The sequence below is a fragment of the Geotrypetes seraphini genome, chromosome 5, assembly GCF_902459505.1.
Source record: "Geotrypetes seraphini chromosome 5, aGeoSer1.1, whole genome shotgun sequence".
In the NCBI taxonomy this organism is placed as follows: Eukaryota; Metazoa; Chordata; class Amphibia; order Gymnophiona; family Dermophiidae; genus Geotrypetes; species Geotrypetes seraphini.
Window position 1 is genome coordinate 149948610 of NC_047088.1, and position 15121 is coordinate 149963730.

The following is a 15121-nucleotide window of genomic DNA, read 5'->3' on the forward strand; positions in this document are numbered from 1 at the left end:
AAGCAATTAATATTTCAGCCAATGCAGGCAGTAGCTGCAAGCACTTGTGCTACCTAGTAGTTGTTATGTGGTATTAATTTGGATGCACTACTCAACTTTAGCAAATGTCATGCATACAGTTAAAAAGCTAGGCATATACATTTTTTAAAAACCTGTTCACTCCAGTGTGCAACAATATAAAGAGATTTCACACATTTGAGTACAGGGTCAGGATACACATGTCTGAAGAACTGAAGTCTCCATCAAAGCTCACTCCAACCCATCTAAACCATCCCAGCCATTGAAGCCCTCCCCAGCCCATTCTCAACCAAGTGGCCATATACTGGCACAGACCATGCAAGTCTGCCCAGTACTGGACTTAGTTCTTCAATATTTACTATTATTTTCTGATTCTAGATCCTCTGTGTTCATCCCATGCTTTTTTGAACTCCATCACCATTTTCCTCTCAACCACCTCTCTCAGGAGCGCATTCTAGGCATTCACCACCTTCTCCACAAAGAAGAATGTCCTTACATTGCTCTTTAGTCTACCACCCCTCAATCTCAAATTATGTCCTCTGGTTTTACCATTTACCTTTCTCTGGGAAAAATTTTGTTCTACGTTAATACCTTTTAAGTATTTGAACGTTTGAATCATATTTCCCCTGTCCCTCCTTTCCTCTAGGGTATACATATTCAGGGCTTCCAGACTCTCCTCAAACATCTTTTGGCGCAAACCTCCTATCATTTTTGTCGCCCTCCTCTGGTTCGCTTCAAGTCTTCTTATGTCCTTCACCAAATACGGTCTCCAAAACTTCAGCCCTTCAAGTATGTTCAAGAGCCTTCTATGAAGAACCATATCAAAGGAAGCTCTTGAACAAACTTGAAGGGCTGAAGTTAGGACCCAAAGTGGTGAACTGGATTGGAAACTGGTTGTTGGACAGACGCCAGAGGGTAGTGGTTAATGGAAGTCACTTGGAGGAAGGAAAGGTGAGTAGTTGAGTCTCTCAGGGTTCGGTGTTTTGGCCAATCCTGTTCAATATGTTTGTGAGTGACATTGCTGAAAGGTTTGCCTTTTTTGCGGATGATACCAAGATTTGTTTGAAATTATTCAGAAAGAAATGAACAATAAGATGCAGAATATCATAATGTCTATGATGCAACCAGCCCATGAGTAGTATATGCAATTCTGGTCATTCCAACTCATATAATATGCAGTGGAGCTAGAAATGTAAAGAAAAGGGCAACCAAAATCATAAAGAAGAAAGAACAGCTTTTATGTCAAGAAAAGTTAAGGTTAGAGCTCTTAGAGAAGAGATGACTGAGAGGTGCTATAAGTTTATGAGTAGGATGGAACAGTTAAATAGGCAATGATTTTTTTAAATCCTTTTGAAAGCCTAGGATCAGGAGACACTCAAAGGTACTAACATGCAGCAGACTTGAACTAGATAAAGTATTTTTTTTTCACTCAATGCACACCAAAGCTGTGGAATTTGTAACCAAAAGGATGTGATACAGGCATCTAGCATACAATGCTGAGAAAAAGTTTGTGAACCCACTTAGGTGGTCTATATTGGATTGGATTTATTGCATTTGACATACCGCTTTAACATAGGTATTAAGCAGTTTACAATACTAAATATAGGCACTGAGCTATTCTCTCTGTCCCGAACGGGCTCACAATCTAATTAAGCATACAAGAAAAGACATCACTAACATTACAGAGATATATAATAAGAGGGAGGAAAAGAAAGTACCTCATGGAAAGTAAAGAACACTGAAGGTAAAAAAAAAATTACCCTCAAGATTCAAGAAAATGAGTATTATACTTACATTATAAGGAAATATAGAATAGTTAAACAATCTAAATGTATAAATATCAGTAACAGGAAAATGAGAAAGATTAAAAATTAAACTAAAGTAAATTCTAGACAGTTTATAGTTCTGAGTTTCATTCTGGTCCAATACACAGAACAAGCACCTCAATTTATCATTCAAGAAAAGCTAGAGCCAGATACAATATCTAGCTAGAGACATTAGTCCCTCGAAGTCGTCATAAAGTATGGAATTCCAAAGGCAGGGGCCAGCTTGTGAGAAGGCTATTTTCCTTGTTGCTTGAAGTTTTATCACTCTAGGACCTGGGATTTCAAACATTAGATACTAATCTAAACCCTCACAAATAAGAAAGATAACCTCGGTGACAAGAGTACAGTGAGGACTATATAGGCTCAAGGCTTCCCTCTGAGATGGGCAACTTGTTAACCAAGCCATCTTCCAGCTATAACTTACATTGAGTCTACATGATATTCAGCCCCTTTTCTGAAAGTCTCCCATGCAACTTAAGATTTGAATCTAATTATAAAAGTTCAAGTCAGGTCTAAAGACATTTTTTTAGAAGGCTTATTGTAATACAAAATATTTCTGTATTATATTTATGAGTTTAACTGTCCTTGCAGAGTACTGAGTAAAGGCTGACAGCTTGAGGCATTGAGAGTCCTCTGTTTCTCAGTTTGAATCTCTTTCTTTCATCCCTTTAAAATTTGTTACTGTAAATTATGGCCTTATTGAAAAGCTGTACATAAAGACCCATTAAATTTAAATGCCAAGATGGGCCCCTAGGAGAAAGCAAAACTGATGTACAGTCTATCAACATGAATGCAGTGCTAAGATTTAGTAATCAGGATGGTCCTGGGGCCTTGAAATATTGGTAGGCTGAGATATATTTTATTATAATGATGGTTACATGATTCTAAGACAATGAAAGAAATCCATGTAGTCTAGTAAATTCATGTTTTACATATTTGAACAAAACACACTGCAGAACCATTTCACTTGTCCATCTGACTGATTTCTACTTCTCACAGTGCTTTATCTCAGATTTATTTTGTTTTATTACTAGCGCATAATACAATCTTTACATTGGTATTCTGAACCAAAACTGTCCTCTGAGAGCTATAGCGAGGAATATCCAAAGATTTTGGATTTTACAGCAACCAAAAGGAACTGAAAAGAAATAGAGACAGTGCAAGGGTAATGGGTACCAGGTGAAACTTCAGCCTTATGCCCAATCCCCACCCCAGTTAACTTTCAGGTGCTACCCTTCCTGCAGGTAAAAATATATATTGACAGTTTTTTGAGTTTGTGTGGCTGTTAAAATCTACTGTTTTGCTTTGATTGAAGCTGTCCTTTCCTGCCTTCTAAAAGCTGTCATGCTAGGTGACTGCCTAGTCTTGTCTAATGGTTGGGCTAGCCCTGGAAAAGAGAAGTTATTCCATATTCCTCTCTCCTAAGTCAATACTGTGAATAGATGCACATAGGGAAAGGTGGTAGCAGCAGCAGTGTGTCTAGACAAAAAAATTTTTATACAAGCATCAGGAAGTAAGCTGGAAAGCAAGGACAGCTCTTCTTCACCATCGGTCCTCAATCTTTCTCTTCTAACTTATTACCTTCCTATCAGAATAGCCCTATTGGGTCAGACCAATGGCTGTAGCCCATTCTCACAGTGGCCAATCCAGGGCCCTAATACCTGGCCAAATCCCAAGGAGTAGCAACATTCCATGCTACCGATCCAGGGCAAGCAGTGGCTTCCTCCATGTCTTTCTCAATAACAGACTATGGACTTTTCCTCCAGAAAATTATCCAAACCTTTCTTAAAACCAGCTGTGCTCTCCGCTCTTACCACAATCTCTGGCAATGTGTTCCAGAGCTTTTCTCTGAGTGAAAAAACATTTCCTTCTATTGGTTTTAAAAGTATTTCCATGTAACTTCATCTAGTGTCCCCTAGTCTTTATAATTTTTGATGAAGTGAAAAATCAATCCACTTGTACCCGTTCTACTCTACTCAGGATATTGTAGACTTCAATCATATCTCCCCTCAGCCATCTCTTTTCCAAGCTGAAGAGCCCTAACCTTTTTAGTCTTTCCTCATACGAGAGGAGTTCCATCCTCTTTATCATCTTGGTCACTCTTCTTTGAACCTTTTCTAGCGCTGCTATATCTTTCTTGAGATAAGGAGACCAGAATTGAATGCAATACTCCTGATGAGGTTGCACCATGGAGAGATACAGAGGTATTATAACATTCATAGGAATAGATTCACTAAACTTGCCAATCCTGTCCAGACGATCGCAAAACCAGTTTTACTAGTTTTGTGATCGTTCCCTGACCCAATTCATTAAACAGCTTCCCGATCAATCTCCAATCCAATCCAATCCACCCATGCAAATGAGGGAAATGGCATGCAAAGTAGGAAGCCATCGATTCACTAAGCAGAAGAAGAAACACCGATTGAGTTTGACAATCCGAAAAGAAGCGACTGCTAAGGACCAGTTGCTTACTGTCCTTGTCGACTCTCCTGCCTTCTTCTGCCCTGAAATATCAGTATCGAGATTACAACCCCATATAAAACAACTATCAAAATTAAAAATAAAACTGTAAAATATCTTTACACATGCATAAGAATTCCTTTTTTATATATATTCTGTAAAAAGCGCATTGTGAGTCCATGGTTTTAACCCGCGGGTTTAAAGTGTGTTCTGTTTGATAATCTGGTTACACAAAATAATTCACTGTGTCGGTCATAATCATTCCTTTTGAAAAATGTACAACTCTTAGGGCTAGCAAAAGTAAACTGCACCCCGCCCCCTTTCTTTTGAGCTCACTTGTGCTTTGCCGCCAATGACGTGTGGGAATAAACCCTGCCCACTAACTAAGTAGTAAGGGCGAAGATCTAGTGCATGCATAAATTACAGCAATAAACAAAAAAGATATTCTGCGCATGTGTTTCAATCACTCTTACAGTGATCAGTGGGATCGCTATAGGGCATGCATTTGCATGTAGAATCTGTAGTGAATCGGTTGCTCAGCAAAACTCGGCCAAGAATCGCCCAACAATCCAGATCAGTAAGTTTAGTGAATCTAGGCCTTAGTCTTGTTAACCATTCCTTTTTTAATAATTCCTAGCAACCTGTTTGCCCTTTTGGTCGCCCACACATTAGGCAAATGGTTTCATCGTATTGTCTATGATGATACCAAGATCCTTTTCTTGGGCGCTAACCCCCAAGGTGGACCCTAGCATCTGGTAACTGTGATTTGGGTTATTCTTCCCAATGTGCATCACTTTGCATTTGTCCACATTAAATTTCATCTGCCACTTGGATGCCCAGTCTTCCAATTTCCTATCTGCAATTTTTCACAATTTGCATGCGTTTTAACAACTTTGAACAGTTTAGTGACATCTGCAGATTTAATCACCTCACTCGTTGTTCCAATTTCCAGATCATTTATAAATAAGTTAAATAGCACCGGTCCCAGTACAGACCCCTGCGACACTCCACTATTTACTCTCCTCCACTGAGAAAAATGACCATTTAACCCTACCCTCTGTTTTCTATCCGATAACCAATTCTTAATCCACAACTGAACATTGCCACCTATCCCATGACTTTTTAATTTTCTCAGAAGCCTCTCATGAGGAAGTTTATTAAGACATGCTACTTTGCTTCATTAAATCATGTGTGTCTACATGTTCCACAATTTTATCTTTTATAATTGTTTCCACCATTTTTCCCGGCACTGAAGTCAGGCTTACTGGTCTGTAATTTTCCAGATCTCTCCGGAACCCTTTTTAAAAATCAGCATAGCATTGGTCACCCTCCAATCTTCAGGTACTACAGACAGTTTTAGCGACCAGTTACAGATCACTAATAGGAGGTCAGCAATTTCATATTTGAGTTCTTTTAGTACCCTGGGATATATACCATCCGGCCCAGGCGATTTATCACTTTTAAACTTATTGATTTGGCTTATTACATCTTCCAGATTCACTGAGATTTCTTTCAGTTCCTCTGCATCATCACCCTTGAAAACCATTTCTGGTTCAGGTAGATCTCTTACATCATCTTCCGTAAAGACCAAAGCAAAGAATTCATTCAGTCTCTCCGCTATGGCCTTATCCTCCCTGAACGCCCCTTTTGCTTCTTGATCATCCAACGGTCCCACAGATTCCCTCACAGGTTTTCTGCTTCTGATGCACCTAAAAAAATTAAGAGTTTTTGCCTCTTTTGCAAGTTTCTTTTCATATTCCTTCTTTAGCTGTCTTTATCAATGTTTTGCATCTAACTTGCCAATGCTTGTGTCTCTTCTTATTTTCTTTATTCAGATCCTTTTTCCATTCTTTAAAGGATTTTCTTTTTTGTTCTAATAATCTCTTTCACTCACCTTTTAACCATGCCGGCTCTAGTTTCCTCTTCTTTCCACCTTTGCTGATACGTGGAATACATCTGGTCTGGGTTTCCACAATGGTATTTTTAAATAACATCCACGCTTGGTTTACAGTCCTAACCTTTGCATTTGATCCTTTTAGCTTCTTTTTAACCATTTTTCTCATTTTCTCATAGTCACCGCTATAGTAGATTTATTTTCCGACATCACTCCCAGTATCAGCTCAAATTTGATCATGTTATGATCACTGCTTTCCAGTGGACCCAATACAGTTAACTCCTGTACTATGCCTTGCATTCCAGTAAGGACCAAATCTAAAATAGCTCCCCCTCTTGTCAGTTCCTGGACTAGTTGCTCCAAGAAGCAGTCATTTATGACATCTAAGATTTTATCTCCCTACCATACCCCAATGTAACATTTAACCAGTCAATGTTGGGGTAATTGAAATGAGTTTCTTCAAAAATCCTTACTCATATGAACAGGGAGTAGTCTACTTACTCCCTCGGGAACAACATATTGCCAATCCTCCTCAATAATGATGACACCTTAGAAGCCCCGAGTGTCACAATCTTAAAATTGGGAGAAAAAGGCCTCAGTTATGCTTCATAGGCCAAAAAACTCCCAATTTGTGTCTGTAAAAGGCTTGTCATATATTATCATTATTAGTTCACAATTAAGAGTTCTGCAAAACAGCTCCCTGTAGAAAAATCTTCCTGCCACATAATACAGCAGCCAGTATTAGAAACAAATGTCACTTACCTTTTGTTGATAGCTAGCCATTCTCCGTTCCCACTGTAACTGTTACAGCCTTCTGCTCATTTCTTAGTTTGGAGCAGGTTTTTGTACTATTTTGATTTTTCTTCATCCAAATTGAAATCACCCATTATTATACTGTTGCCCAATTCTCCAGCTTTCCTGATCTCTGAAAACATTTCTTCATCTGTCTGCTCATTTTGTCCTGGGGGACAGTAGTATAACCCAACCTTTATATTCCTTTCCTTCACACATGAAATTTCTATCTATGTCGTGCAGAATGTTTATTTTATTTGATTCAATTCCCTCTTTAACACATAGCACAACCCCCCTCCCCCCCAATTTGATCTACTTTATCCTTGCGATATAATTTGTACCCAGGTAACACAGTGTCCCATTGATTGTCCTCCTTCCACCAGGTCTCTGAGATGCCTATTATATCTATCTCATCATTCAGTGCTATATATTCTAATTCTCCTATTTTATTTTTTAGGCTTCTATCATTTGTTTACAGACACTTCAAATTGTGTTTTTCCCTTGCAGCTACAGGCTGCTGAGAAGACAGGGAAAATTTGAATCTTTTACTCTGCCTTCCTCTTAAACACTCCTAGCTTTCTTTCACCATTTTTGATACCTCTCTACTAGGACTCCCCAAATATCCTGTTTCAATAGTATCCTCCCAAAGATACCTCACACCGAACCATCCGCTCCTGGGCAACTGTCGGCTTTCCCCCACATCTCAGTTTAAAAGTTCTCTAACTCCTTTTTAAACGTTAGTGCCAGCAGCCTGGTTCCATCCCAATTAAGGTGGAATCCATTCTTTCAGAACAAGCTCCCCCCCTTTCCCAGAAGGTTGCCCAGTTCCTAACAAATCTAAATCCCTCATCCCGGCACCATCTCAACCACGAATTCAGAACTCTGTCTGCCTCTTGGATCCTGCGCGTGGAACTGGAAGCATTTATGAAAATGCTACCCTGGAGAATCTGGATTTCAGCTTTCTACCTAAGGGCCTAAATTTGGCTTCCAGAACCTCCCTCCCACATTTTTCTATGTCATTGGTACCTATATATACCAGACAGCTGGTTCCTCCCCAGCACTATCTAAAATCCTATCTATGTGACATGTGAGGTCCGCCACCTATGCACCAGGCAGGTAAGTGACCAGGTGATCCTCACACCCACCAGCTACCCGCTATCTACATGCCTAATGATCAAATCACCAACTACAACAGCTGTCCTAACTTTTCCTACATGGGCAGAAGCCCCTGGAGACACTCCCTCAGTATGAGAGGATATTGCACTCCCTGGTGGGCAGATCCTAGCTACAGGATTATTTCCTACTTCACCAGGGTGATGCGCTCCTTCTAGGAGACCTCTCTCCTCCAAGACAGCACAGGAACTACCAGAATGAAGTTGGGACTTCTCTACAATATCCCTCTATTTCCTCTATGTACTTCTCTGTCTCCCTCAGCTCCTCCAAGAATGCTACTCTAGCCTCAAGGGAACGTACTCATTCTCTGAGAGCTAGGAGCTTTTTGCAGCGAGCACACACATATAACTTCTCGACAATTGCGAGAAAAACATACATGTGGCACTCAATGCAAAAGACTGGATAGCAACCCTCTTGCTGCTGAACTACTGTCTGCATTTTGTTATTGAGCTGATTGATTAATTAATTACATTACATTAGTGATTTCTATTCCGCCACTACCTTGCGGTTCAAGGCGGATTACATTATTACAGTTTACAGTAGTACATATTATATATGAGGTTGTAGGTCAATTGGAGATATATAAGAAGTAATCTGGAAATTTACTAAGATGGTAAGGATCAGGGAGTGTTGCAGGTGGTGTGCATTTGGTTGTGTTAGTTTAGTTTAATGTTTTTTGAATATTAGGGTTTTTGTTTCTTTTTTGAAGGTTTTGAAGTTTGTGGTCGTGATTAGTAGGTTGGAGAGTTGGTGGTCCAGTTTTGCAGCTCTAGTAGCTAGGAGGTTGTCATACATTTTCTTTCGTTTGACATTTTTTGTTGGCGGATACGTGAATGGTGTGTGGGTTCTCATGTGTCTGGTTGAGGAGGATTGATTTAGTTGATTATTCCAGTATTCTGGACTGCCTCCCTTTACGGCTTTAAATAGTAGGCAGTACAATTTGAAGAGTACTCTTGCTTGAACTCGGAGCCACTGTGTTTCAAGGTATGCCTCTGTGATATGGTCATATTTCTTAGCGAGTAGATAAGTCTTAGGGCTGTGTTTTGTATTGTTTGAAGTTGTTTATCAAGGTTGCTGAGCATGGGAGATATAGTATGTTGCAGTAGTCTATTAGTCCTAGGACTAGGGATTGTACCACGAGTTGAAATTGTTTTCTGTCGAATAATTTTTGAACTTGCCTTAGGTTTCTCATAACTGCAAATGATTTTTTTTTTATTGTTTTGTTGATTTGTGGCTGCATGGTACAGCATCTGTCTATCAGCACTCCCAGGAGTTTTAAAGTGGGTTGAATGGAGTATGAGGTTTGTTATGGTTGTGGTTTTGCTGTTTTCTAGTAGAATGAAGTTTGTTTTGTCAGGATTTAATTTTAGTTTGTGTTCTTTCATCCATGTTGCTATTATTTCGAGTGTTCTGTTTATTGTGCCTGTCATGGAGGGTACTGGTTGGTCGAAAGGAAGGAGGATGGTTATGTCATCTACATAGCTGTAAGAGGTTAAGTCTAGTTTATCTAGGTGGAAGCTGAGGGAGGTAATGTATAGGTTGAATAATGTGGGCGATAGAGGTAATCCTTGGGGTACGCCGCAAGGGTTGGACCATGGTTCTGATTTTTCATTGTTTGTTTTGACTCTGTAGGTTCTGGATTGTAGGAATCCTATAAACCATGATAGTATCTTGCCGGTGATTCCTATAGAGTCTAGTATTTGTAGAAGGATCAGCTTCTTTGACTGGGTGACGAGGAAGCTAGATGTTGGGGAGTCCCTGGACATCATATACCTGGACTTTAGCAAAGCATTCGATAGTGTACCACACCGCAGGTTGCTAAGCAAGATGAGTTCTATAGGATTGGGCGAGACATTGACAAAATGGGTTGGGAACTGGCTTGGAGGTAGGCTTCAAAGGGTAATGGTGAATGGCACCCCCTCTGAAATGACGGAGGTGATCAGTGGAGTGCCCCAAGGCTCGGTCTTGGGCCCGATCCTGTTCAATATCTTCATAAGTGACTTGACAGAAGGGCTCCGAGGTAAAATAACATTATTCGCCGATGACGCCAAGCTAAGCAATGTAGTGGGCAAAAGCACAACGGACAAAAACTCAATGCCCGACAACATGATGCACGATCTACTCCTACTGGAGCGCTGGTCTAGGACCTGGCAACTCAGTTTCAATGCCAAAAAATGCAAAGTTATGCACTTGGGTAGCCAAAATCCATGCAGGACTTATACCCTTAATGGTGAGATCCTAACAAGAATGGTAGCAGAGCAAGACTTAGGGGTGATCGTCAGTGAGGACATGAAGGCTGCCAATCAAGTGGAGAAAGCTTCATCCAAGGCAAGACAAATCATGGGTTGCATACGCAGGGGTTTCGTCAGCCGTAGGCCGGAGGTCATTATGCCATTGTATAGATCCATGGTGAGGCCCCACCTGGAATACTGTGTGCAATTCTGGAGGCCGCATTATCGCAAGGATGTGCTGAGGATGGAGTCGGTCCAGAGAATGACCACCCGAATGGTCTCGGGACTCAAGGATCTCCCGTACGAGGAACGGTTAGAAAAATTACAGCTATACTCGCTCGAGGAACGCAGAGAGAGGGGAGACATGATTGAGACGTTCAAATATCTCACGGGTCGCGTCGAGACAGAGGAAGATGTCTTCTTTTTCAAGGGTCCCTCAGCAACAAGAGGGCATCCGTGGAAAATCAGAGGCGGGAAACTGCGAGGCGACACCAGGAAGTTCTTTTTTACTGAAAGGGTAGTTGATCGCTGGAATAGTCTTCCACTTCAGATGATTGAGGCCAGCTGCGTGCCTGATTTTAAGGCCAAATGGGATCGACACGTGAGATCTATTCACAAGGTAAAGGTAGGGGAGGGTCATTAGGGTGGGCAGACTGGATGGGCCGTGGCCCTTATCTGTTGTCTATTTCTATGTTTCTATGTTTAAGGATTATGGGTCCACCAGATCAAAGGCTGCAACTAGGAATATATTAGACTAGTATAGAAAGCCTTAGGATTTTATTATATGCTTTATTTAGTGTTTGTTTCTTAGTTAGTCTTAGGGTTATATTGTATGCTTATTAATTGTTTGATTCTTTTCAGGTAATGAAATATAAAGAGTTCTCCTGTTGGCCTAATTAGAATAATTGAGAATAATTTAAGATTAAAAGTAAAGAAATGAGCTAGGGGTGGGCGGGAGAGGGGAGGGCTTTTCATTTCCCCAATCCTCCCTAGCTTTCTTTCCTCCCAGGCTTTCTAGTCTTGCTCCTATCATCCACTCCGTCTCCTAATTCTACTCTCCCCCAACCTCTTTTACCTTTCTCTGCTCTTATCCAATGATGAGCTCCAATAAATTAGAGAATGACACAGGGACAAATTTGTCCCCATCCTCAACCCCTCCACGCTGGCCCTGTCTCTGTCCCCGCAGGCTCAGTCCTCATTCCCACCCCATCCCTACAGGCTCTGTTCAACTGCTGGTTGTAAATCACAAATAGGGCCTTCCATTTTGATCTGGTTTTGGTACAATTTTCCTAAAGATTCAGTTGCCTGTGTTTTTACATCATCTGTATGTAACGACCTTTATTTCACAACTATTTGTCTACTTCCTTTCCTATAATGCACACTGGCATAAAAATGTAAAGCTCAAACGACAAAATCGCCTTTGTTCTGTTATATTACATAATCATGTGCAAAAAATTTAGATGGTAAACAGTTTTCTTAGACTACATAAATTTGTATTTCAAAGGTTTCTCAACCTGATCTGTTTAAAACAGTTGCACATAGATTTAAATTCTAACGGGTTTTTTCAACTTTGTCTTCTGTGCCTGGTCTTCATTTGTTCTTGTTGTGGAAAACTTTCTTGGTAACAAGAAGGCAGACAACTACATACAATTAGTAGAGGATATGCTCTTTCATTTCAACAGGCTTGGCTGTAACATGAGTGTTAAAGTCCATTATCTGCACAGTCACTTAGATCGTTTTCCAGAGAACCTTGGTGACTTAAGTGAAGAGCAAGGTAAAAGATTTCACCAAGATATAAAAACAATGGAAGCCAGACACCAAGGAAGATGGGATGCACACATGATGGCAAACTATTGTTGGAATCTTATGTGGGATTGCCCTGGTAGAATCCACTCTCAGAAGTCTTACAAAAGGAGCTTCTTGTGTATCGAATGACAAATGTTTATATCATAAACTTGTGCTTTTGGTATGATATAAGTAGATCTTTATGTTGTACACTTTTCTTTTAATAGGTTTCCTTCATGTTTAAAAGATATTAATTTAAACACTACATTAAAATATCCTGATTTTTTAATGGGCGAGCAGAGTGTATATGGCACATGTCCTGTATCTCAAAATCTAGAGCTGATAGGAGAAAACTGATGTCATTTTTTGGAATCAGCAGGTCAAATATACCCAGAAACTAGTCTAACATTTGAAGCACCAAAATGAGTGTTGGCCAGTGTTATTATTACTTCTTCCTCCAATAAACCATTCTTAATAGGAAAAATAGCCTGTATATCATTTGCAAATAAATGATAATGATCTTCTAAAATAAGATACAAATGGTAATATACAAATATTAAAGACAAAGTGATCAAATATATCTCTCTGGCATTGCATATAATAATAACCATGATATAGAATTAACATCTGAATAACTACCCCCCCACCCACTCCAGGGTATGTTCTCAAGATATGAGGTAAACCAATTCAAGATCTTTCCTCCCAAGTCAGCTGCCTTCATATTAACTGATCAAAAGAATATAGTCAACCATATTAAAGGATAAACAATGCTATTCAACATTTATAATTTGGAAATCATGATAAGCAGATGTGCAAAATATCACTCAGCTGCAAAGCTATAAGCTTTGCTTATAAAAATCAAATTTGAGATAAAATGATAATTACTATAAATCAACAGCTTCAAATTAGCTTAAATGTTTAGAACTCAGAATTTTTTTTATTGTGGTATGCGGGTTTCCCACTTTATGGTGATAGACCAAGCTCAAAACCCTTTGGATATTCAAAGAGTAAAAGATGCAGAAACTCAAGTGGCTACTCATTATTTAAGCACCTGATTCTAATTAGCTAATTCACTGTACTAAGAAAACTAGGGTTTTACTTACTATTTCACATACTAATTATAGATTAATCTTACTGTTTCTGCTTTGCAAATTACTATGTCTTAAGCAACATGATTTTATTTAGTTTATACCCTTTTAACTGCATGAGAAAAAAAAAGATCAATTTCAATTGAATAAGGGTATCATGATATGAACTTGAAATTCTCATTATTATACTTGGGGTTCACAAACTTCTTCTCAGTGTTGTAGCTGGGTTTAAAATGAATACATATATATTTTCTTGGAAAAAAAGCCCATAAAATGATGATTACCATGTGAACTTGGGGAAAATCACCCCTTATCCTTTGGCAACAAAAAATAGATTTATTCTTTGAGATGCTAGTGACCATGGGAGACAGGATGCTCACATTGACCTAGTCTAACCTAGCACTGTACATTTTCTTTTCTTGTTAAGCAATCTCTTTCACTATACATTATTCATCTTGATTCAAAACTTCTATGTTACAATTTCTACATTTGTACATAACTAATAATCCCTACTTTGGTTCTATTTCACAGTATCTTTTGTCCTCTTCTCTGTAACTCAAAGCCTCAATGTTTTGTTAATAAGCAGTGAATGTCAAAGTGAACCCTGGTGCATTTTGGTGAAAATAATTTAAGTATTGATTATGGAATGTTTACCTTGCAATTTTGGAGGAGTCGGATGAGATGTTCAAAACAATTGCTGTTCAGAAAAATTGCCTGGAGAACAGGTCTATCTGGGCAGTCTAACATGGCTGTGACAGTCTCTGTCAAAGTCAAATAGAAACACATCATAAAAACACAGGCCTGCTCTTTTAAACACTAAAAAACACTAAACATGGGAGTAGATTTACAAATGGAGACAAATGAGCATACAGAAAAATGCTATGGAACTACAACAGTATAAGCACAGCCAGAGATCCAAGGGTCTGGCACCAATTTGTCTGTCATCTATAAGAATTTGTTATCACTCATGCTGAAACACATTCACCAGTGGAAAAACCAAGACTGGTAGAAAAAAAGATCGCTAACAAATCCTTTTAAGGAAATGGAAACCATGCATTGTTTCAACTGCTTGAACCAAAACAAAGTGGCATATCAGAGCAGCTTTAATATTAATAAAATAATTGGGAAAATTATAAAAGCCATTATAAGGCAGAACACATTGAACATGATTAACAATCAGCATGAATAATCCTGAAATTATTTCACTACAGTTTGGTGAGAAGACTAATGATATTGAATAAACTTAAAACTGAACTATTCTGCTATTATACTAGAACAGATTTTCACACAGCAGATATTTTCTGTTATTGTACTTTTATATATCCAAACCAACTGACATTAGCTATGCTACACTTTTGTACTTTGGGATAGCCAGGGTTCATGGGAATATTTTTTATTATGTACACAATTAGGAGCTTAAAGATTACCAAAGTAAGTCAGACCAGAAAGTCATCTAGGCTAGCAGCAGCAGACGGAAGCCAGAGGTATTCAAGGGAAGCATAAGAGCCCCTTTTGCAAAGCTGCGATAGTGATGCTGCGGCAGTAAATGCCCTGAAGCCCATTCAATTCCTATGAGCTTTGGTGCATTTACCGCAACAGCATCTCCTACTGTGGCTTTGTAAAAGGAAACCTAAGTAGTCAGAAATACACTTAGGAAAAAAAATATCGGAGGTCCTCAAAAGAGTAGTGACTCTTATATGCAGTAAAATTTAAACTTGCTGCAAGCAGGAGAAGAAAAATACTAGAGAAAGGGAACAGCTGACATAGAATAGACCTATTTAAATTTAAATTTTTAGTCATCTGGAAAATGCTAAATTAGCTTTCACTTCTTATTACTCATCAAATCTCCAGCAA

The 15121-nt window shown here is 39.1% G+C and overlaps 1 protein-coding gene across 3 annotated transcripts in view; it reads right to left on the reverse strand.

Annotated features, from left to right (window-relative positions):
* The window catches only part of NBEAL1 (neurobeachin like 1), a 400332-nt gene that overhangs the window by 277093 nt on the left and 108118 nt on the right, over positions 1–15121 (reverse strand). For all 3 annotated transcript variants that reach the window (XM_033945971.1, XM_033945972.1, XM_033945970.1), the window contains exon 10: positions 13922–14028. In XM_033945971.1, coding sequence (XP_033801862.1) covers positions 13922–14028 — 107 coding nt within the window. The remainder of the gene's footprint in view (positions 1–13921; positions 14029–15121) is intronic.